Source organism: Morus notabilis, unplaced genomic scaffold, assembly GCF_000414095.1.
Source record: "Morus notabilis unplaced genomic scaffold, ASM41409v2 Scaffold221, whole genome shotgun sequence".
Lineage (NCBI taxonomy): Eukaryota > Viridiplantae > Streptophyta > Magnoliopsida > Rosales > Moraceae > Morus > Morus notabilis.
Genome location: NW_010363308.1, coordinates 14,193 through 39,620, shown reverse-complemented (window position 1 = coordinate 39,620; position 25,428 = coordinate 14,193). Strand labels below are relative to the sequence as shown.

General features: G+C 34.7%; 2 protein-coding genes and 1 non-coding gene across 3 annotated transcripts; 1 reads left to right on the top strand and 2 right to left on the bottom strand.

Annotated features, from left to right (window-relative positions):
* The first annotated feature begins 1,463 nt into the window (after nucleotides 1–1,463).
* On the top strand, nucleotides 1,464–4,400 carry LOC21390375 (COBRA-like protein 6). Its single transcript, XM_010104148.2, is given in 7 exon segments — nucleotides 1,464–1,530; nucleotides 1,694–1,773; nucleotides 2,822–3,278; nucleotides 3,435–3,588; nucleotides 3,721–4,007; nucleotides 4,136–4,174; nucleotides 4,177–4,400. Coding segments are annotated over 7 exon segments (1,308 nt in total).
* A 152-nt stretch (nucleotides 4,401–4,552) lies between these two features.
* Nucleotides 4,553–10,122, bottom strand: LOC21390374 (uncharacterized protein At4g06598). Its single transcript, XM_024169541.1, has 5 exons — nucleotides 9,950–10,122; nucleotides 8,231–8,969; nucleotides 7,162–7,237; nucleotides 6,813–6,939; nucleotides 4,553–5,349 (listed from the first exon to the last, which is right to left on the bottom strand). The coding sequence occupies exons 2-5, from the start codon at nucleotides 8,947–8,949 to the stop codon at nucleotides 5,162–5,164; spliced, it is 1,110 nt and encodes a 369-aa protein (XP_024025309.1). The 5' UTR covers nucleotides 8,950–8,969; nucleotides 9,950–10,122; the 3' UTR covers nucleotides 4,553–5,161.
* An 11,253-nt stretch (nucleotides 10,123–21,375) lies between these two features.
* Nucleotides 21,376–21,449, bottom strand: TRNAR-UCG. The gene has a single exon. It is a non-coding gene; the product is annotated as a tRNA-Arg (tRNA).
* Nucleotides 21,450–25,428: the final 3,979 nt, after the last annotated feature.

Below are 25,428 nucleotides of genomic sequence, written 5' to 3'. Positions count from 1 at the left end.
AACCTGCAATTGAAAGCGCAAAACAAGAATCAAGCAAACAAAGAGAGAAGCGACTGAACTAGAACAACTATGGTGAGGGCCTATCATCCAACAAAACATCCTAACATTCATACTAACATAGGATGAGAAGAAGCGAAGAAAACTCATAAAGAGCGATCCTTCAAGAAATGGGGACAAACGGTCTCCGTGCCCGTACCCAACAGCGTAGCAACGGTCGTGTTTGGAATTGATCCCGTTTTTATTTTTCATGTTTTTTGAGAAAGAAAAAATAAAAACGTTTTCAAAACGGCGTTTGACGCAATAAAGATAAAAAATAGAAATGAAAACGATTTTTTATTTTAGTGTAAAATGAGAGAAATAAAAAACGATTAAAAGTCATTTTTATTTTTTGTTTTTTTACTTTATAAAACTACTAAACGCATTTGAAGATCACAAAGACAGACGGCCACCTCCAAAGCGCAATGCATTGCAGCAGCCTCTGCAACGGTGAGATCCGGAAAAGGAGATGAGAAAGTGACAACATGAATCACCTTAAGCTCATAGCTCATCTTTTAATTCGACGAGGGGTGAGATTGAGAAGCTCAAAATAATGCAAAGCCTTGTCAAGGGAAAAGAGATCCGGGAACACTGACAACAGAGAGTTCGCAGAGGCCGTGAGGTCTGATGACCGAATAACACGAGAACAATATATTTCAGGACTTTAGTTCACATATAAAGCATTTTTCAAATTTATTCGTTTACACTAGTCGACTCAAATTTGATTGGCTCAGAAGAAATCTGAAAAATATAAAGGACGAAAAATAACTGACTGCCCAGAAAGGCAGCCAAATGCCACGGATCATCATACAACACCTTAAAGCTCTTTTTTTTTTTTTTTTTGAACTAATTAATCCTTGAGCATTATAAGCACTAAAGTAATACTACTCTACATAGTGGTTAAAAAAATGAAAAATAAATAAGAATAAAAATAAACTGACACTCAATCTAACACATGGATGCATCCGAACCTAAACATCGCCAAAAAGACACACACACACACACACATATATATATATATATATATTTATATATCAGAGATATAGTTGTAAACCAATATTGATAAACAAAAAAGCAAAAACAATAACTACTCTTTAATAACGTTAATATATCGCTTAATTTTCCATTAATTTTTAGGAGACACTTTTCTGTTTGCAATACTAGTCCAAATATGCTTCTGTTATATATATATATGTATTTGCATGCCGATCGAGCGTGAAAGAAAACCACATAATCAATAAACTTCTGTTATATAAATATATATATATAGTTTAATTAATTTTCTTTTCCTCCAAACGAACGGGTTACTTAAGTTCATTGCTTGGAGGCAAATAGTGCAACTTAGAATTAAATTGGGGATTTGAATTTTGGGTAAATTAAAAGAACTCAATCCTTGGTTTTTGAAAAGATTGAAAATTCTAATCCAAATGGCCATTCAGGCCGCTTTCATATTCTGCTTCTTCTCTCTCATCAGCTCCTTCCCATCGCCTTCTTGTAAGTAGTATTGCTCCTTTATTTTATTATTATTATTTTTTTTAAAAATATGGTCACGGACTTAATTTATATCCAATTTTTTCATATATATGAGAATTTGTCTAATTTATCAGATTAGTGAATATCTATTGTATATTCCTTATATTTTCTAATTGAAATGCAGATGGGTATGATCCCTTGGATCCTAATGGCAACATGACCATCACATGGGATTTTATTCTTCAAAATGGCAATCTTTATGATGTGAGTTTTTCAAATCCTTATAATTTCTCCTCCTTTTTATGTTTTCTTAATTTCCTGTCCATTAGATAGGCTACTTTATATGTAATCAGGAATTTCTCGTGGTTAATTCTCATATATATATATATATGTATATATATAGTTGTAATTGCAAAATTGAAATCAACAACTTTGATCTGAAATATATAATGGGCCAAGTAGACAAAGTATGTGTTAGTGATTTTAGATATGGGTTGCGTTTCTTATTTTCTGTTTTCCCTCCCAATCCATTAGGTTTTATGGGATACTCAAATCACTTTTTTTTTTTTTTAATTGTATTTGATTTTGGGTTATGAAGTTTCAATTTGTTTGTCTGAATTTGCATGGGATGTGACAGCTGAAGCTCACGAGTTGTGTATATAATGGTCCTTAATTTGTCTGCCCAATGACACTGAATTCCATTAGGCATTTGTTGTTGGCCCACACAGCAATTAGCTCTGTAATTCTGGTCAGTGAATCAACGTTACTTTCCCAGGAAAACTTAAAATAATGATAATAAGGGGGAAAGAAATAAAATCAACGTTAGGCAATGGAGGTTGGCGCATGGCTAGTGTTTGGCCCATGTCCTTGTAGGCCTCTCAATTTTGTAGGACCCATGTCCTTGTATGTCATATGATATTACCTAGGCATGAGTAAAAATTAAATAGAGTTGTCTTATTTGTCCATTCCCACCCTCTCACAAAAAAAATGAATGGACCATTCTCCATGAGAGAGTGAATATATATTCCCATCTACAATCCAGTTATACTAACATTTTTCATATGTTATCTTATTTGTTTAATTAGCACCTTATACTATACTGCACTCTCACGTATGTATACTCTATAGTGTAGTGATTATTTCAAGGTCACTAAATTCACAAGTTTCATGCACACAAGATTAAATCTTTTTATACATAGAATGTACTGCTTAATCCAAGAGAGACTAATAGGATCTACTTGTTAAATACATTTATCAATGATTCCTTGGATAAGAAGCTTTGTCCTTTGAGTAATTTGATTTAATTCCTCAGATAACAGTATCAATACGCAACAACCAATTGTTCCGCCATGTAGAAATGCCTGGGTGGAAGGTAGGTTGGGAGTGGAAAGGCGAGAAGGTCATATGGAACATGTGGGGCGCCGAAGCCACCGAGCAAGGGAATTGCTCGAGGTTCCGAGGCAGCGGAGAGCTCCCTCACTGCTGCGAGAGGCAGCCGCGGATTGTCGATCTCATGTTGGGAGCTCCTTGTAATAAGCAAGTCTCCAATTGTTGCAAAGGAGGGGTTCTGGGGTCACTTGTTCAGGACCCCACAAATTATGTATCCTCTTTTCGGATGATTGCTGGAGCTGATACCAACAATGTTACGGACATACAAATGCCCAAGAAATTCACTCTTGGATTGCCTGGTTATACCTGTGGAAACCCTTTTGAGGTCGCGCCGACCAGGTTTAGCCAGGATGGTGGCCGGAGATATACACAAGCTCTTGGTGAGTAAAATTTGTTTTTGTATCTTCATGTGAAAGAGTTATATACATATATATATATATAGCTGAGATCATAACAACTTGCAACTTGAAAAAAAAAAAAAAAAAGTGTTATATAACAAGTAAGTTAGTTTGAATGTGCGGCTTAATTTGTTCCAGCGACATGGAATGTGAACTGCATCTACTCTCAATTTCGAGCATCAAGTGCACCAAAATGCTGTGTGTCATTGTCTGCGTTTTACAATGAAACAATTGTGTCTTGCCCAAAATCGAGCTGTAACTGCCAAGGATTACCTGGATCAAGCTGTGTAAAGTAACTACTCTATAACTTGTTCTTCTATCTCACAATAAAGTTGATTACTTTTTAGTCAAAACAACTTGTCTGGTTTCTCTTATGCTCGCTCTACAAAACCACCTTGTCTTAGTCTGTGTGGAAAATTTGCAGGCCTGGGAAAACACCTCCCCTGTTGGAACTTCCACACACAGGTGAGAGGGAAGAGGAACAAGTGTCGCCTTTCGTGAGATGTTCGAAGCACATGTGTCCGATTCGGGTTCACTGGCATATCAAACAAAACTACAGACAGTATTGGCGTGTGAGGATGACCCTCACAAATCTCAACTACATCAACAACTACTCTCACTGGAATTTGGTGGCTCTCCATCCCAACTTTAGAAATGTCATTCAGGTCTTCAGCTTCAACTACCGACCCCTCAATCAGAATGGCAACTTCAGTAAGTTCAACCAAACCAAACCAAACCAAACCAAACGCCCCGCGCATTTTTCTTAACATTGAGATGAGAGGACCCTTTTTTTATGCGAGTTTTAACATTGATTGAGGTGATACATATATATATTCCAGATGACACTGGCATGTTCTGGGGAATTCAGAACTACAACGAGATGTACAAACAGAGATGCTACTGCACAAGGATCCAAGAACCTTCACTTTCAAACAAGGATGGGCTTTTCCCAGAAAGATCTCCTTCAACGGCGACGAGTGTGTCATGGCACCTCCGGACGAGTACCCGAGGCTCCCCAGCGGGGCTCATATTTCCATTGCACCGACGCCTTTATTATTGACCTTCTCATTGTTTCTACTCGCAATAGTGTTCTCACTGACGTAATAAATTGAACCTCATTTGTGTACGCAAATTTCTCACTGACGTAATAAATTGAACCTCAAAATTTCAGGTTTTTCAGAAATTTCGTCCCTACCTGATCTTCTTCATAAGCAGGAAAAGAAAAAAAGAAAAGAAAGAATCTGCATTAATCGGTGGTCAAATTTATTTGCTACAAACATAAAAGAAAAACAGCAGTAGAGTCGGCTCGTCGCCACAGGCCCACAAGATCAAAGTAGACAGCTAGCTAAGCTAAGTCTGGGTCCTGGGAGGAATAAATAATTCCTTTTTTTTTTTTTTTTTTTTTGCCGAGTAAAAACACAAAGGTATTTCATTAAAACACAGTTTACAAGTAGACAAATGTATGCACTACAAATGAAGTGCATCCAAGAGCTCTAAGAATCCTCCCACTAGGACATTTTCCGGTGAATAAGGAAAAAAAATGGAGCATACAACATTTATGAATTTATCAATAATGATTACTTAAACATACAACATAGACTGGAAGCTGTTCTGAGTTACCACCTCCGGTAAGTTGCCTGCCTGATATTGAACAAGTCTCGGGCAGCGACTACCAGGTGCACATGAAGATAGTAAGGTAACCGAAAAGAGCGTGAAACAGTCAAATTCAAAACGCACAAAATAGCAGAAAAAGAGGGCAGCAAGCTAGGCAAGCTCAGCTTTATCCCTCACAAGGGAAACAACAATTATGGTTAGATGTTCCAATGTCAATCAAAGGAGAGAAGTTGACCGTGATGGGCCTACATTTAAATACGAAGTTCACCCGTCACAGAATCACGACCTGCATTTCCATCCTTGTGTTTCAAAGAGAGATTTGAGAACTGAGAATCAAGGTCTCTGCTGTTACTGCGCCTATGGCTAGAGGATGGCTGCTGTGGCTGCTGATACAAGGCTCTTAGCCTGCCAATCTCCCTCTCCAGGACTTCATGCTCCACTGAACATGGTAAACATGGCCAAAAATATCTTAGACATCTTTCAATATGGAAAAAAAAAAAAAAAAAAGTAAAAGAAACTGCTCTAAACATGGAGATCAGTGAAATCTCTTTCGAGGCACGGCCTCAATTCTGTTTGTTTTTTAGTCTAACAAAAAGAATTGATGGTTAATTTTAAACATCGAAAAGGCCAACTAATCTCCAAGGAACTAATATCTGGAAATCTTGGAATAATTTTCAGAGGGCCGATAGCTTTCTATATGAAAAAGTAAGTGTCTTTTAGCCATACCGGAACACAACTATCATTACCAAGCAAAGTATATCATGCCCTCTTAAATAATAAATAAATCCTAAATTTTATTCCAAGATGCAATTTATGCACCTTAATTCTGAAATCCACCTTTAAAATGCATTTTGGTCATCCAAAACGCACCGCTTTGATCTCTTTTTCTTTGTTTTTTTTAACCTTTTTCCTTTCTTTCCTTTTGTTAACTTTTTTTTACCCTTTCTTTCTCTTGTCCATTTGTCTACTATAATTTGTTACCCTTAAAACCGCTTAAATCTTTATTTTATGCACCTTAATTCTGTAATCCACCTTTAAAATTGTGCAATCTGAGGCGCGCCTCAAGGTGATGCAGTATAAAATCGCCATGACGCTTAAGCCTCACTTGGAATACACCACGAAACTGAAATAATTATCTTATGATTTTAGAACAAAACTGTAATAATTATTTTATGATTTTAGCGCGAGGCATTTTATAGAAAACCCATCAGATAATAGGAAAACCCTAGACCCTAAAAGAAAACTTGAAGAAGAAACATTACAACTATTTTGTATTTTATTTTGAGGCCTGCGCCTCAAAATGCCTTGAGGCTTTTGTCTTGCCTCACAAAACAAAACATCTATTTTTAAAACCTAGTCGGTAATCATTATGTAATGATGAACTAAACTACACTTAGAATAAATGAAACGTAAGGGTGTAAAATTGACCCAGATCTAGGTTCGCAAAAGGTTCACCCATCTGAAAAGTTTGAATCTCCAGAAAAATAATCTAAAATGGTAAATTACATGGGACATAAGGAAGGAAGTGCTGGCAAGCTCTAATCCTTGCCACCCGGCTTCTAAGAAATGCACCAAAGATCTGAACAGCCACATTTTCAACGAATTTTTTTAGAGCATGCTGACTTTATAAAAGTTTTTAAAATACACTTCTTGAAATTCCAAAGATTCTTGACAATTATCAGTAGTTACGTATACTATGCACGAGCTTGATTACCAAGGAGTAGTTTTATCATCATCGAACCGACATTAGGCTTTCCATTAAAAAGCCCCAAGGAAATGAAAACTAGTTTCGAAATATTGAAAACTATCAAATGAAGACAAGGGAAAAAAAAAAAAAAAAGATAAATAAAGCAGCCAGTTGCACATGTCATCAAGAGCTGACAGTCAACTAACGAAACTTACAGTGTTTAATAAGTTGCTCCTGCGCCAAGCTTTCTAAGCGCTGCTTAAGAGCTTTGTTCTCCATGCTTAGTATAAGATTCTGCTGGTTGAGAAATTCAAGCTCTGCTGAAACTTCAGTCCCTTCTGCCTGTAGAGTGGTGACGCATGCATAAACAATAAAATAACTATTTTGTATGAACTTATTTTTTGAGAAAGAGAAAATTTACTATGAGGCAAAAGAAAAAGTGCCACGAGGTACAACAACCACGGACGAGTCAAGGCTAAAACTGAATGATTTTTCATTAAACAACAATCCAGAATTCAACTCCAGACTGAATCATATCATATTTGTAGCCAGGCTGATACTTGCCTGTAAAGCTTGTACATTTCTTTCCAGTTCAGCTATGTACTGAAGTTTACGGACCCGTGAACGTTGTGCAAATTGCCTGCAATAATAGAATTCACTTCATCAACTTAGAGGACGTTTGGTTTATGTATTCAGAATCATGATTCAGAATCATTCTCATTTTATGTGTATTTTTTGTGAGAGAAAACACCGTAGAAAATCATAAATTATGATTCAGAATCAGGGACGAATATAGGAAACAAGCGTCCCTAGCCTTCCATTCATAGTCTTGCTCCAGAACATTAGCACTCTTGTTTCAATTTTTCAAATCGGGAACAAAATCTGAGTGAAACATGATCTGCCATAATTAACCTAACACAACTGAAGGACAAGAAACTATAAAGTTATAATATGTGAAAAAATATACAAATAGTTTTTCTTTATGAGAAAAGCTTTCTTTGTTAAAAAAAAAAAAAAAAAAAAAAAAAAAAAAAAAAAAAAAGGGGTAAATGTGTATTAAACTATAGGGCTACAAACTGTTTAGCATCTAAACTATTAAGCCAATAGCTCATTGCAGAGACACACACTACATAATCACTTCAACTCCTTTCTGAAAATCATAAATTCTTTTAAGCTAGTTGACTCCCATTTTCCCTTTTCAGTGTGCATTTGATTAAGCAAGCTATCCTTATTAGTTTCTAGAGCTACATTTGTGATTGTGAATAAATATATAGCTCTAGAAACTAAAATAAAATAATCTTAAATTGCAACCCATAAAATAAAATAACTCATCAGTTTGAAATGTATCAACGAGTGCGCACACAGATGTTTAGTAATTTTATACTGTTCGGGTAGCGGTTCAGCATTTTCACTAGCCTAAATTCAAAGTTGGATTGTGCAATGGATTTTTATGTTTGCAGCCACAATATGCATGAATCAATTTAGAAAAAGAAAAAAATAAAAAAAAGGAGAAGCGTTCCATCAACAAGCAGAGAAGAATTCCAGAGTCCCGCTATTCTCACACACACGCACACACAATATACAATATACATAATCGAAAAGGGGTGAAGAAGAAAGAAAACAAGATACATACTGTTTAGCACGTTTGGTATCTGTCTCTGATGAAGAGGGCTTCGTAGTAGAACTATCCTTTTTCTCATACAGTTTTGGATCATGTGAACCAGTTTCAACTACATCATGTTTTTCACTTGCCGTAGATGGAAGGCCATCTGCTTCCTGGGGCATGCAAAAAGCACCTGAACCCTGACGAACGATGTTGTCCTTGACACTAGGAAGGCCACTTAGGTTATTTACAATGCCTAAAGAAGGGTCCCACGCTCTATTCTTCTGTTTTGCCATGTTCATTTCTGCATAGAACGAAGCATGTCGCAAATCTTTATGATGATCAAAGTCTTGAGAACCCCAAGAGGGCGCAGTGATCATATTATTATATTTGTAATCATCCTGAGCTGCATAATCAATGTTTGAAACGTTAAACGTGTCTACATATGCGAAAGAGTCGCTTGATGAACGCCGATGCCCTCCCCTGCGTACAGGTGTTTCAGGTTCATCAAGGAGATCATCGAGCCAAGAAGGTTGATCCTCCGAAAGGAGGCCCTCTGAGGACGTTCGTTGGTGGTGAGTATTTCCCTCTCTGGGTTTCTGAACAGCTTTGGAACCAATCGCAGGACTAAGAATGTAATCGGCATATGACGGCGAAACACTGGGAAATGGACTTTTAGGAGGAAGCAAAGCATGTTTTCCAGAGTACATCAAATTTCTAACATTAGTCGACCCCTTTGAATTAGCCATAGCTGAGGCACAATAAGTCTCTGTCGAACAATATAAAACAAAACCACATTCAAATTTCTAAAAGTTAAGTATATAAACTTTCCTTGGTAATAAACATAACATAATACTAGTAAGAAAACAAGGAATGGCTCAAGCACAACTTTGACATGCAACAAACAAACAAACAAACAAGAACAGAGAAATCAAAACGAGATGTAATGGAATTCAATTTCGATCCCTTATAATGTGTCAATTCATTTGCTAACACATCTAAATCCTGAATACATATACTCCGAAACTTCCGAGATGGATGAAAAAAGGCAGTAATATTCATTGCAAGATGGAAATGGAAATAACAAATGATGTTAGCAATATTTCTACGCTTTACACAAGATTAGAAAACTCCAATAATGCTGATACTGCAAGTTTTATCCAATCCATGTGCCAGCCAAGAATGAAGAACCCATTCCTAACGCAACACATGTAATTATTTTCCAGCCACTTTGAACACAACTGCTACAGTAATGTATTCCCCTTTAACAAATAAAATAATAATGTTAATTTTCAAACACTATGAGCTAACTCGCTCAATAATAGCCCCTTCAATCCATCCTATTACGATTTTCTTTTCTTTTTCTTTTCTAGGAGAAAACTACAGAAAATAAGAGAAGGAAATACAAAAGCATTCAACTACTATTTATTTCCATTTCGTAGGAAATACAAAATCACGGTAAAATGCCTTTTTGTTTTCCCCCTCAGCTCTCATATATATAATGAAAGAAAAATAAAGGATTCGCGACATTACTCCGTATTTTCCATCCCGCATTTTCTCGGGAATCAAACAGGAAACGACCATAGAAAGGAACACCGAAATCAAACAAAAGGAAATTTCTTTGACAACAGAATCATGTGATTAGAGAAAACAAACAAACAAACGATGAAAGAAGAATAAAAGGAAAACAGAAAGAAGATTCGTTGGTTCTGAGAAGAAAAATCAAAATGCTTTGCGAAAGAGGCGTACTTTGATGGATGGAACAAGGAATCCAGATCTCGAAATGCAATGCGAAAAGTGGAATTATTGAAACTCCAAAATTGAAAAAATGATTCCTCTCCTCTCCTAGGGTTTGGTTATTTCTCTGTTTCCTTTTCTTCTTCAAATAGCTTCTTCTTCTTCTTCTTCTTTCTCTCTCTCTCTCTCTCTCTCTCTCTCTCTCTATGAAGTTTTGGATTGAAAACTAAAAAGTAAAAATCATTCCCATTTTTGCGTTTTTTAAGCTTTGTGTAATTCACACATTCGCCCCTAAATATCTTTTTAATATCACACTCATCTTCTTCTTTTATTGTTATAATTATAATTATTATTTAAGAGTTTAGGCAGTAGTGTGCTCTACTGATAATCTCAGTTTTTAATATTAAATTTAATTAAAATTATTGAAAAACATATATAAAATAAATAAATTTTAATATAATTTTGATAGTTAAAAAATAAAAAATTATCAGTAATTTATTTTTAGAGAAATTATGAGAGAAAATCCCTTATTATTTGTACTTTATATTTTTCAGTTTTTGTAAGAAGAAATTCTCAATTCTATACCAATTAGCTTTCGTTGTGGGGAACACCTACAGCTAGATTGAAAAAGAAATGTACTGTCTTATAATATATAATTACAATTTGATTATCAAATATATATATATATATGGGCATATATATATATTTAGGCAAGGTCTCTGGTCAGGCACTTGGAAAATGTCTGATCAGAACGGCACTTGTATATTTTTATATAAAATGTGTATATTTACAGTAAGTTGTGTATATTCACACGTAAGTTGTGTATATTTACATGACACTTGTATAATTATACAATCGTGTATATTAACATGTAAATCGTGTATATTTACATATAAATCATGTATGTTAAGTTATAAGAAATGATAATGTATATTAATCCTCAAAACATGTTTTTTTTATAGCAATTAGTGAACTCATATCATGAAAATATGTATATTGACTGATTTATTGTATTTCATGTTAAATATACATGACTTTACATGTAAATATACATGATTTACGTATAAATATACACAATTTATACACGATTATACAAGTGCCTGACCAGAGACAATTCCATATATTTATATAATTTCATGGTTTAAAAAAATATTGGACCACAAAATTTTTTTAAATATAAGAATTTATCTTTTAGACTTTTTTCAGTAAGCTTTCTTATTGGTAATATCAGTTTCTAACTATTTAATCTAATTAAAATCACATCAAATTAAAAAATATATGCAGAATAAAACATCTTTTAATAAAAATCTGATGGATGACAACTGATAATATAGAACCACTAGTAGTTTAATTTTTTTTTTATCCTACAAAAGCAACTCCCATCTCTCTTTTTTTTTTTTTTTTTTTTGTTGCTTGGATTTGTAAAGTTATTTTTGCTGCAAGGTTACTTTGAAATGAGTACCATAGTACCATAGTTGAAGCATCTAACTTTAAAACACTTTAGCATGGAACTCTTGAGTATGGACTATGGATCAAATTTGACAATTCATTAATATCCTAAATGCTAATTCCACTAATCTTCTAGGAGTAGTTTCCGAGGCATATCTAGAATCTATTCATATAAATTAACATCTATTTGTAAATTATGTCTATAGTAGCAAATCCGTAATCCTAAATTCCTAACAAATTAATTTACATACATGTACATATTATTTGTTATGGGTTATTAGCCTCATAAGTTTTGCAAGCATAAATAAATCTAGACTTATATATTGTAGGGATAATTTCAATAATTTCCTCAAAATTAAATAGGTTAAATGATTCTTATCTATCCATTGGTAAATTTTTTTACCTCATGTAGAACTCTACTTGGATGAACCACATTAAAAAGTTGAAAAAATGCGAAAAAAAGAAAATAAAATCGTCAAGTCAAACTTTTTATCTTTTGATAAGTGTCACTACGTAAACCTTACTAATAAGTTTGTAAGTATTATTGTTGAAGGACTTGATTGGTTTATGTTTAAACGAGTGATTTTTTATTCTGATCTTAAAAATTTAAATTTTTTTATAAAAAAAAATATCATAACAGAATAAAAAGTATGGATTTAAACGTATAAAATAAATGACCCCTTAATATATGCACCATCTCTTGCTTGGAAAGAAACTGTTTTATATTTTTGGCTTTAAAAGAAACTTTTTTACATTTGTAATGATTTAATTTTTTTTTATTTGAAAGAGGGAAGGGAGATCTTTAATTTAGAAGGAAACTGGATAAAGTGTGGAGTAAGTTGCCAATAATAGTGATATTTCATTTGGCATAAAAAAAAAAAAATGCAAGTGGGAGGGAGAGGGAGACAAGGACACATAAAGTGCATAAGGAGACAACCAAAGTCCAGATATAAAGTGTAAGAAAAGGCCACAACAAAATTCCATACATAATGAAGAAACCAAACAAGTGGACACAGAATTCAAACCCACATTTTGCCTTTGTTGTGATATTTGGGATTTTTTGCCCCCACGTGAGAAAAGAAAAATAAATAAATAAAGCATATTGGTTGCAAACTCAAAGTGACTTTTAATGGAATAACCAAAATTCCCCTTTGTTGAACGACACTAACTTGTTAGGTTTTAACTCAATCAATTAACGTCAATAAAAATGAATGCAATTTTTGTTCACTCTCTTTCTGGACTCCCTTTAAAGCTTGTGTATATGGGAAAAGAAGACAACAACCCTTTAAAGTGTATGTGTGTGGCTCTTTACTCATTTATTTTTATTAACATTCTTTTTAATCAAATAACTATATATTAATAAAAAAGTTATTAATAAAAAATAAGAGGGTAAAAATCCAACTCATGTACTTTCAAAATAAGTCAAACAATTTTTTTAAAGTTTTTTAAGGATCTTCTCGGTACATCAATATACTGGTAGGTTAAATTTTTTGTCCATCAGATCTACTTAAAATCATGTCAAAATCAAAAAATATGTCAATTCAACGGTTAAAAAACTTAACCTATCAGTACTAACGTCAGATGTATCAGAGATTTTTTTATATATAGTCCTACAAATTACATAAATTTGGCATTATGTGTTGTAATGTGTGTTTTGGGATCTTAGATGAAATCTAAATGGGACCCACATGAACCTTAATATTTGTGTAAGATAGAATTTTCCATATTTTATCATTGCGTTGCGTGGAAGTTGGAACGAACGTGTTAAAGAGTATTGAGCAAATTGGCATAATAATAATAATAATAATAATAATAATAATAAGAGGGGAATATAAAATTAAGAAAATTATTGAACTTAATTACTCTACTTTTTATTTATCATTTTTAATTAATATTCTTTTAATTAATATAATTATTTGATTTAAAAAATATATTAATCAAGAATAAAAAATATAAAATAAAAATCTAGAATCATGCAACCCTTTTACCTTATAAAATTTCAATATGTTCTAATAGGAGAATTCTTTAAAGAACAAACAACTTTTGTACAATAATATTGAGATGTCTACAATAAGACATAAAAAAATGAATTATTAGTAGGTTTTTATTTACTCGTCAGATGTGTATTTATAAAAATTATATATTTTGCAAACTTTGCTTTATTTTAATATTATTTTGATAAGATCTTACAGTAAAAAAATAAGTAATACTAGGAGAGAAATAAAAGGATCCAATAATATTAACCATAATAAGTACATGGGTGTCATTTTATGGTGTCATAGATAGTTCATACTAATAGCATCACGTAAAATTATTATTATATTTTTAAGAATGTTTATGGATAGAATAGTACTGCTATTTTATTTTGCTCCTTCCAAAAACATGGATTTTTGCAAATTGAAGAAATCAACCACCAGGGAAATTGTGTTGGCCGCCTCCTTTGGTTGCATCCTTGAAGAATGCTCTCTACCAACTCTCCAACAAACTCTAATGCTGGTCAATTATATATTAATTCCATATAGTGGAAAACACACACAACACAAGAGGACAGCCGAGGTATAATAGTCATATGAATCACCCAAACACACCACAGATGTATAAATGTTGTGAAACAAACAATTATTAATGGACAAACTATTTTTAACGACCAAATAACAAATAACATATATATATATGTATACTCACAGTGGCGGAGCTAGCTCTCAATCTAAGTGAAGGCGTAATAGTACACTAATTATTTAATGTGAAAGTGTAAATATGATACAATGTAAAATATGATGTATATGTTTTATTTGACATTAGTGTAAGACATAAAGATGAAAAAAACCACCATAAAGAGCTCACATATATAGATCCTAAGCATATTAAAAAAGCTCACAAGGAAAATAAGTAAAGTACTTGTTTATGGAAAAATATAAAATTAAAATTAAAATTTAAAATTTAATGGGGGTGTATGAAAATTTTAAATCTAAGTTGGGCAAAATTAAAAAGTTTAAAAGGTCAAATTTTATTTTCAAAAAAATCAGTTGGGCGGCTCCCCCACTCAGCCCTGAATAGATTCGCCACTGTATACTCACACATAATTAATATATACTATGTTGTAAGTGTGTGTATATTTGTATGGATGTAGAAATTTATGTATTGGTTAGAGGAAAGTTGTTGGAAGCCTTATTTAGCTACCATAGCTTGTTTTGTAAGGAAATAAAAGGAAAAAAAAAAAAAAAAAGAGTTGAAGGAGCTAGAAAAGTGAAAATATTAATGGAAGGATTTTAAAGACCTATTGTTATGTATGTAAGACTAGAAAGAAGAGTACGGGATGTACAATTTTTGGCCTCGTTCACTTCACCGATTACAATTTGTGATTTAAGTTGAGTGCGTGATTGAAGTTACAATTCAAAATGGAATTGAAACTGAAATCAAAGTTAGTGTTTAGGAGTGCACATGGGTGATTCAAACCTCCCTCTCAATTCAAGTTATGAGTGTTCACTTCACTAATTTCACAATTCCAACCACAACCCCCATTCAAGTTGGGAAATGAAAAAAAAAAAAAAAAAAAGGGAAAAAAATTGAAAAAAACGGAAATTAAAAAAAAAAAGCATACTACCAATTTGCAATAATGTGCGTATAATGTTATGCACAAAAAGCCAAAATTGCAGATCATTAAATTTGCGACTACAATCCAACATAACCTGTTACAAAATAAATATTTCATAAATGGTCACTGATACGTGTTTATTTAGCGATGGTACAATGTTATATTATATAATGGTACAGAATCAATTATGCATAACATAAAATTAACGTTTTAAATCAAAGTTTACAACGTTACATGAAACACACTCACAAATTGAACACACTATCTAAAGCCAGTGTCAAATTGAAATGAAAAATAATCGTTCCAGATAAGAAACAAAGATACTATATTACAATCAAATGGAAAAATAAATCACACTTGAAAAACGAACACTCAACTTAAATCTCATCACTTCCAGTTCCTCCAAAGGGGCCGGGTGGGGGTGGGAATTGGGATTTCACGAAGAATGGTGAGAAATTCTGGAAGTTAGGAAGGGGTTGTTGGCCAATAGGAGTAGGCTATTGGAAAGAAGGATGTGGTGGGTTAAAGTTAGAGGGTACTTGGGGAAAATAAGGTTGCTGTTGTGTGAAGTTTTGGACCGGGGGCGAAAATGTGCAGGCGAACCCATATATGGTGGAGCGGGATTCATGTATGGATATTGTTGCTGTATGTTGGGTCCTGGATTATTTGGTATGGTTTTCAATATTCTCAAAGTGTAAAACAGCCTTTGACTCTCGTTCATGCCCAATAACATCTCTTGACAATTAGGGTTCCAATTTATATACTCCATGAACAACACGCTTTGTTCATCATCCAATAACATCTCACTAATAACTACCTGACACTTCTGGAAGGTTGATCGCTGGGATTTCACACGCTGAGAAGCACCTTAACTTGTACCTCGACTATTCTGTCGCTGATTCAGCGTAGTTGCAATACTTTTTAAAATAGATTTCACCTTGGGATCCACACCTCGGGCTCCACTTCTGTTATTGCGCTTCGCTATATGTCGAGATGACGAGGCCATGTTCAAGGGACGAGTTGATGAGTTTAAAGCACCTCTCATTGTGTTGACAAACGCTTCCTCACCCTCTAAATGTTGCGAATTGCCGCCATCAACATCATGCTCCCCTACTAGCGGCTCATAAACGCCACTTTCCTCATCATTCTCTTCCAAACTCTCTTCAAATACACCGCGGGCACGCCTACAAGCAAACGCTTTGTAGTAGAGCTTATATTCTTGAGGGGATCCTTACGTACACACTTCGCCCCACTTGTGTGTCTGTTGAACACATAAAACAAATCAGCTACCGGATATCACTTTTCATCACATAGTGACATAACTTATTACGAAACTATATACAAAGCCCTTTTTAAACCATCGCAACAAAAAAAAAATCCGTGAATCATAATAAGAACTCAAGTAGTTTTGATAATTAGTATTGGATAAAGCTGGTCATAACTCCGGCCATCTAAATGCTAATCATATTCCATTGGATTTTGCAAGCTAAGGTACATTGATCTGTGATGGCATGAAGTGGGAACTATTGGTAGCTAAGAATATGGGGACTCATACGCCCAAACTTTTACAATTTTCATAATTTTGAATGAATACTCATGAACGGGGAATGAGTAATGAGTACCTCCCCCAAGTCCCAAACAATTGAAGCTTAGCTAGAGAGGCACAGCAGATATAGCTGTAGAAATTATTTATGCATATGTAGAGTAGTATCTGCCTTTCTTTACGCTTTTGCAAACCAAAAAACGACAATGAAATGTAAAACTAGATCAGATGAAGGAAAAAAAATATATTAAACGACCATGAAACGGTAAAAAACAGTCACCTGATTACCATTTCTACCTACAGGATGCCACATTTGGAGACCCCTGATTAGGAGTCTCTTGCATATGTGGAAATTGACCCCAAAATGATCCTGGCCCTGATATACCCAAATCAAGGGCAACAAAACCTTGGTAGCAACTTGGACACACTATCATCCTATTCACACAATCATGAAACAAAAAACCAATAACAATTTGAAATCATGGAGTAAAGTATGGCATATACTGACCTCACAAAAATCATTCTAATACTCGTCAATGCAAGTTGGACTGTTCTTGATTGGATCCCAACCTAATCCGGTGTTTGTACGAAGGGCGAGCTCCGCGTTGAATTTTTTCTTCAATCGTTCATTTGCCTCTTTAACGCGGCTTGGAGGAATAGGTGATGAAAAAAGTGGGGACAAATCTTTCGCCCATTGTTCCCAATCGGCCGATTCGGGTTGACGGCCCTTGTTGTCTTTATTGTATTCCGCTAGGCGCGTCAAAAGCGTAATTTTTTGTTTCTCAGACCAATAGAAGGTCACATCATCCTCACTCCGTCGCGGCATCTAATACATACAAGCAAGACCACCAACTACGAGAACAAAGCGACATATGCGACAACAAAAAAGAAAGGGGATTAAAGTACTTAATCTTTTGACTGGCTCAGATTTGGTTATAATCATATCATTTCAGTTTCGGAGCATTATCCTGTTGGAATGGCACCTATGCTACCAAACCACATTGTAATAGGCTAGGGATTTATAAGCATAGGTCATAATGCAATAAAAAATGAAAACACATGACATTCAATCCAACATAACCTAATTACATGCAGTAGCAACTGATAAATGCCAGAAACTAAAAGGATATCGCTACAACGAAACTGATATGCAAAAAAAAAAAAAAATCATCACTGCCAAAGTACTCAATCCAATAAGAACAAAGAGTTCATCTGCACAACAATGCCATGTGTAAACTCATGGGTGAATTGTACTTAAGTCTTGCACTCTAAAACATAACTAGCGGCAGAAACAAAGGGGTTAAACATCCTCAAGCGAATGAAAGTAAGCAAATTAACTACTTCTTAGCAATCATGGGTGAGTTATACTTAAGTCTTTAACTCTAAAACATGACCATCGGCAGAAACAAGGGATTGAACATCCTCAAATGACAAAAACTAAAGCAAATTAACTATTTCTTATCAATCATGGGTGAATTATATTTATGTCTTTCACTCTAAAACATGACCATCGACAGAAACAAGGGATTAAACATGGTGGTATATGACAGAGCTGCATTTCTCAGCAGACACATGTTTTCGTGGTAGCTAGGAATCAATCAAAATTATTTTTCGATGGCCTCTATTTCAGGTTCACCAAAAAAAATGGTGAATGATATGGAAAACAAAGGTAAAGGATGAACTGATTTACCGAGTTGGATCCAGTCGATGAATGTGTTTGCTCCTCCAACAAAAACCCCAACCTTGATGTCATTTTCCTACCAGAATTTCTCCACCGGCGATACTGACTGCGAAAAAAGCTCAGATGAAGACGATGGTGCAGAGATTGGCGTCGCCGGTTGCGGCTACATCTACCCAAAAGAACGGCCAACGGAGTCTGCTAAGAGCCTCTAGGTCGCGCTATTTTCTCCGTTTTGGGCAAAGCAGCGATGAACTTAGAAAGGGATCCTCGCTCAAAAGAAGGTAAATATTTTGAACTCTAGTACGACAGAAACAGGGGAAGAATCTCGATTCCAGAAATTTGCAGCGAATCTCTCCTGTGGATGATGGGAATCACACGTGTGGAGAGACCGGTCAATGGGAATAGGAAAGGAGGCAGAGCAACGGTAAGGAGGAAATAGATCCTTGCTCAAAATTTGTAGAAGTCCAGCACGTGAGAGAGGGGAAGACTCTCGATTCAAGATATTTGCAGCGAATCTCTCCTGTGGATGATGGGTGGAGAGACCTGTCGGTGGAGCTCAAAAAGGAGGTAGAGCAACGGTAAAAAGGATAGGCGTTGTGAGGTAAAAGCTGAGAGTTGTGGCAGATGACTTTTACTGTAACCATTGGTTGGAGTTAATGGAATACAGAGGCGGGTTGAATTCCCAATTCGGGCATTTAACTCGAGTTTCAATTCGAGTTATAATCATGACTCTCCTTTCCGAACGCGAACTTGAGTAAGAGTTTCAACTCTAATTGGCCCAATTTGAGTTAAACCCATGAAACATAATAAATAGTGTGATCCCCAATCCCCATCACATGTTCTAAAGCATTAGACTTTTTAGTACACACATCCTACGAATTTCTCATGATATGACACTTTTCCTTTTAATTTTTTTTGTTAACAATATAATGTTCAAAAGAATAAAACTTAATTTTTAGGAGCTATACTATGAGTTAGCACTTTTGTTCTCAGAAAACATTGAAGGTTTCTTCTTTTATATGACTTGAGTTATAATTTGAGTTGTGTATGTGAGAGAAAAATAATATAACAAAAAAGTTAAATTTAAATTTTTGTGAGAGAAAACACTATAACAATATAATTTGAATCATAAAATGAACATACCCTTAAGTTGATCATAATTTAGTCCCTAAAATGTTAATTAATGAAAGTAAATATATATTAGAACCATTGATCAGAATGAAATACTTGAAGCTTCTTTGATAGGAGAGAAAGTGAAAGGAAGAAGTGGGGGTTAGGGACAAAGGGATTAGTGGAAGGATTCTAAGACCGAATAACTATGGCAATGGTAGGGAAGAAAAATAGGAGAAGATAGAATATTGGAAAAAGGGATTACATAGGACCGGTCAATTTTTTTTAAAACTCTTCAAATGTAAATGTTTAGATATTAGAATAAGAGGAAATCTATACCCAGTTACTAAACATATATGATCAGACAGATTTCAACCTCTTCTCTGCCTTTCTAACCTCGATTGTATACCTTTAGTTTCATATATAGGAACGGCATTATTGAAATTTTTGGAAAAGAAAATTCTTTTTTTTTTTCCTTTTTCTTTTTTCATGCATGAGAGTTAAATGAGGCGAGGGCATCAATAAAACGAAGTGCTGCAATAATGGATTCCATATAAATGGTTCACCGATATAAAAATAATAATAAAAAAAGATATAATGGATTATTTACATGAATGATATAATATATATGAAAGGAGTAGCTGGCATATGGTTTGCTATTTCCGTTATTCTTTAATGCATTTTCTATAACTACTCTAGTCTGTACGTATATATATACACTGAAGCAAACTCGATTATAATTAATATATCCCCACTAGTTCTTTAAATATATGTTTGAATAAAAATGCAATTGCAATTGCTCTGTTGAATGGGTGAAAATCAACACCTTAATTAAATGCACGTAGAATATTGATGGGTCAATGATATATTATATAAAAGGCAGGCGCACCAACAAAAACAACCAAACTGAATTCCAACAAAACAGCAAAGCAATCAAATCAAGACAAAAACGCCAGCAGCAGGCAAGGCAACTAGCTAGCTAGGAGGACACATCAAGTGTAACAAACTCTTTTCCATATATATATATATATATATAAAGATATATTCATTTCAAAACAGATATTTAGCATAATAATAAGCAATATGTATATATATGATCTGCCAGGCGAGTCCCAGATAGCAATATATATATATATATATATAGTTGTCATAGCAACTTGTACGGGCGGTCCCGTAAATTAAAATATTGGATTTTCTATGATCGATCGATAACTGGACTTGTGAACCAAACTTGTAGTGCAATTCTCAATTGCTACAAAGTAACCGAGAAAAGAGAAATTAAGGCAGATCATATCATAAACTACTTTAGTAATCGAGAAAACCCTTTTAAAGTTGAGGGAAAATAACGTACGGTAGTAGACAAGAGACCCCAAATTCTAGCCCAATCAAAACAGTTGCCACTTTTAATGTCAACATTCAACAAGCTCCGAAATATTGATATCAGGATTATTCTATCTAACACCGCAAACCACATTACTTTGCCAATTCATCCAAAAAAAAAAAAGACCACCATATATATATATATGCCCCCTAAACTTTTAAGTTTAACAATTACTACCAAACTTATATAATTATTGCAATGTGTTCTATTTGACTAAATTTATTCAAAATTTTTATTAGATTTATACGGGATAAAAATTTTGAGCAATTGAGAGATTTATGTTACATTTGAATTGAGACGTTGACATTTTTCGTAGAACTTATTTTTTCAACACTAATTTAACACATTTATTATTAAAATGAGACATATTACAATAATTTTATAACTTATTAAAATTAAAAATTCAAGAGAAAAGTTATTAAAACCATACAAAATCAGTGGACAAATGTGTGAAATACCCTTCTTATTTTACTTTACCCTATTATACATTTTTTTTTATCTTCCACTTTTTTTTTTTCTTGTTATTCTTATCCTCTTTTTTCTATTATACATTTTTTATTTTTATAAATGAAACCTTGATAATTATGTTTTTTATTTTTAATTACAAAATTTCGCACGCGTTGAGAAAAGAAACAATAAAAAATAAAAAATAAAAAAAGAGAGGGAAGGACTACAATAACGACCACAGTGGGAGTCGAACCCACGACCTTCTGATCCGAAGTCAGACGCGCTAATCCACTGCGCTATGCGGTCTAGATGGACGTCTGTTGGGTAGATTGCTTATACGTTGTATTCTTTACTTTTGTTTCTTGTTTCTAGGTTTTTTTTATTTTTTTTATGAACTTGTCCTTGCTTGCTGCTGTGTACTTTATTGAAGACGAGTGCCATTGCATGAGCTTCCAAGGGGACCAGGCTTTGCCTATTTCCTTCATTATTCAAACAACTCAAACGTGAAGATTTTGGGTTGGTTTGTATGATCTTATGGTTAATTTGGGGCAGACCGGAACTCTTTTATTCATGGAGGAAAACATAAAGAGGATGGCCGCTGCCGCTGGCTTAGAGAGTTTTAGGAGTTTAAAGTCATTTGTAGTTAGCCTTTGAATCAGACTTTTTCTATGGCACATAATTTGGATGCCCCCTCCAGGTGATGCTCTTAAATTGAATATTGATGCTTCTGTATTCCCCCACTTGGATTCTGTAGGTGTTCGTGATATTCCACAGGGTTTGTTTTGGGTGCTTTTGCAAAGACGGTACTTGGGCCTCGTTTAGTTTACAGATTCGAGTTCTTAAGTCGAGCTGAGATGCGATATTGTATAAGGTAGCAAAAAAAATTAGATATGACTTTTTGAGAATTTTTAACTATAGTAAAACCGAAATAAAAAACTAAAGTGGCATCGGTGCATTCACTGCTGAAAAGATAGTGGCCTTCCGATTGCCTTCATGGAATGTGATTCCTCAATTCAGCGGTGAAATTTGTTGCAAATCCACCCAAATTTGGCTGCCCAAGAGCCTATCTTAGCAGAGATTGTTAGGAAATTATATTTCCTAATAATAGTTATGTGCCACATATTTATAACAATTATATTGTGCTATTTAATTAATTTAGCTAATTAAGTGATCTAATTATGAAAAGCCTAAATAGTCACCTAATAGGGTATGGGTTAAATGGGTGAATAGCCAATATTGACCCAATTAGGTTTAATGGGAGCCTAATGGGGTAGTATATAAAAAAACTTAGGTTATGGTCCCTAATATGTCAAATCATAAGGCAGTTTTCCTTCTTCCCCATCTAGAGAGAAAACACCCATTAAGGAACTAAGGAGATTTGACTGAGGAAGGCAATAACCGTCGTGCTCGTTGTCTTAGAGAATTCTACCGGAGATCTAAAGGCTGCATCAATGGAAACAAGTCAGAGTTCTAACTTATTTTCTTAGTAATTTGGTGTGATGATTCCTGGAATGTGGAACAAGAATTTAAAGATCCAACAAGTGGTATCAGAGCGGTCATCACATTAAATTATTGAGAGAATTTTTATCTCCAATATCTCTGGCTGAATATCATATTGATTGATTCATATGATTTTTCTTTTATTTATGGAATTTTAGATATGCTTTATTTTGTTAAGAAAAGTATGTATATAGATAATCATATGAATTCTTGGTGATTGATTTTGATCAATATTTGTTGAATAATTTTCGGAATTATTTATTGTTCACAAAATTGATTATCTGGAAAATTGAGAATTAAGAAAAATTGGTAAAAGAATTAATTGAAAGAAAGTTTTTTTTCTTCTGGAAATTTTTTTTTCTTTCTTCGTTGTCTTCTCTTTTCGGAGAAGGAGTATGGCCGGCGGCAGCCTTAGCCGCCGACGCTGTGAAATCAAGGCAACGGCCGTGCCGACGGGGTAGCTGCGGCCTGTGGCCGCAGCGGGATGTAGATAGCGGCGGCCAAGGCCGCCGCATAAGGAAAAGTTAAAAAAAAGATGAAAATTTTGTTGCTGGCGACAAGCTTGCCGCCGCCGGCGTCTGGATTCCCAGGCCCAGCCGTTGGGTTGCGCCAGACAGCTATTGCTGCGGCCGGCTGGCCGTGGCATGAGGACTGGCGGCCGCCAGTGGGGAAGAAGGGTCGCGACACTGTCGCGTCCCCAGGGCAAAACAACTCTGGGCTTCGGCCCAGAGTTGCAAAAAAAAAAAAAAAAGGGACACGAGCCACTTCAGGCCCGTGACAGAAAAGAGAAGCATAGGCCCAAGGACCTGTGCATTAGAGCTAAGTGCCGCAGGTTATTACCTGCGGCCATAAAGAAAACAATTGCTATTTTTAGCAATTTTTGGGTTTATTTTAAACCTAATTTTGGAGATTTTGGGCATTTTTTTTAACCCATTAAGAAATTAAGTGCAAATTAATTAAGGATTCAATTGAATAAAATGAAATTCCGGTTCTTTATTTTATTTTATTTTATTATTGCACTTAATTGTCTTGTACTTTGAAATAAATTGATTAAAATAATATTGTTGCCAAAGTAACCTCTGTTGTGGATGTTGATTTATTTTAAAATATAAAGATAAGTATACGTATTATTTATGCGAATAATGATCGGCCCAAAGGAAGGTTATTATTTGGCCGAATAATGGGTATACCTGTGGTAATAAATATGTGACAATTATTAAGGTCTCCATGTGAGCAATTGTCAGCCCAAAGGAAGGCTATTGTTTGACAGGATTTATTGTCAATATTTGATTACTGCGCGGAGAGTACCACTTACAAGCTGATATTTTTGGTCCAAAGACTAAATATCAGTGTTGTGCTAGGTATCTTGAAATGGGCCCACCACCTTGCTTCGAGTTATTTTTTTATGTCATGTATGCATTATATGGTTTGATTATGCTTATGTATGACATGAATGTTAATTGTGAGTATGTTGTTCTACTTTGTTCTCTATTTAGTTTCTGCTACTGCTGCTAATGTTTCTGCCCAAATAAGTATGATCCCAATGCTGAATGGGACGAATTTTAAGATTTGGAAAGAGAACATGAAAATCGTTCTCAGATGTATGGATTTAGACCTTGCGCTCAAGACAGAGCGTCCCATTGCTACTATGGAAAATTTGAACACGGATAAAATTGAGAAGTGGGACCGCTCTAACCGCATGAGTCTAATGATCATGAAACGCTCCATTTCGGAAGCGTTTCGGGGCTCTATTACTGAGAGCACTAATGCCTAGAAGTTTCTCAAAGAAATTGAGCAATATAAGACTGAAAATGCTCACTTGGCCTTCACTTCTCAAAATAAGAACAAAAAGAGAGCTATAGATACTGCAGAAAGTGTAAAGAATGGTAAGCTTATCACTTTAGTTTGTTCTGAAGTTAATTTAGCTTCTGTACCTAAGGATACTTGGTGGGTAGATTCTGGTGCTACTACTCACATTAGTATGTCTATGCACGGTTGCCTGTGGAGCCAGCCGCCAAATGATGCTGAAAGATTCATCTTCGTGGGCGATGGCAAGAAAGTTCCAGTAGAAGCTATCGGAACATTTAGATTATTATTAAAGACTGGTGTCTATTTGGATTTGATTGAGACTTTTGTTGCACAATCATTTAGACGGAATCTGATTTCTATTTCTAGTTTCGACAAATCCGGTTACTCTTGTTCCTTCAGAAATAATAAAGTTAGTCTTTCTCATAATTCAAATGTTGTTGGCACTGGTTCCTTAATTGATAATCTTTATATGCTTGATACTGTTACTTCTGATAATGAAATTTTGCACACTAGTGCATGAGGTACAAAGTGAAAATTAAATGAGAATTCTGCCACCCTATGACACAAGCGTTTAGGTCATATATCTAAACAGAGAATTCAGAGGCTTGTGAGTGATGAAATTCTTAGTCCCCTAGATTTGACAGACTTTCAAGTCTGTATTGAGTGCATCAAGGGGTAACAGACAAACACAAGAAAATTAGGTGCCGACAGGGCTACAGACGTCTTAGAACTCATTCATACAGATATATGTGGATCATTCCCTACGGCTTCACGGAATGGTCAACAATACTTCCTTACGCTCATAGACGATTATTCAAGATACAGTTACCTATACTTAATACATGAGAAGTCACAATCAGTAGATGTTTTCAAGGAATTTAAAGCCGAAGTTGAACTTCAACTAGGCAAGAAAATTAAAGCTATCAAATCGGATCGTGGTGGCGAATACTACGACAGATATGACGGATCAGGTGAA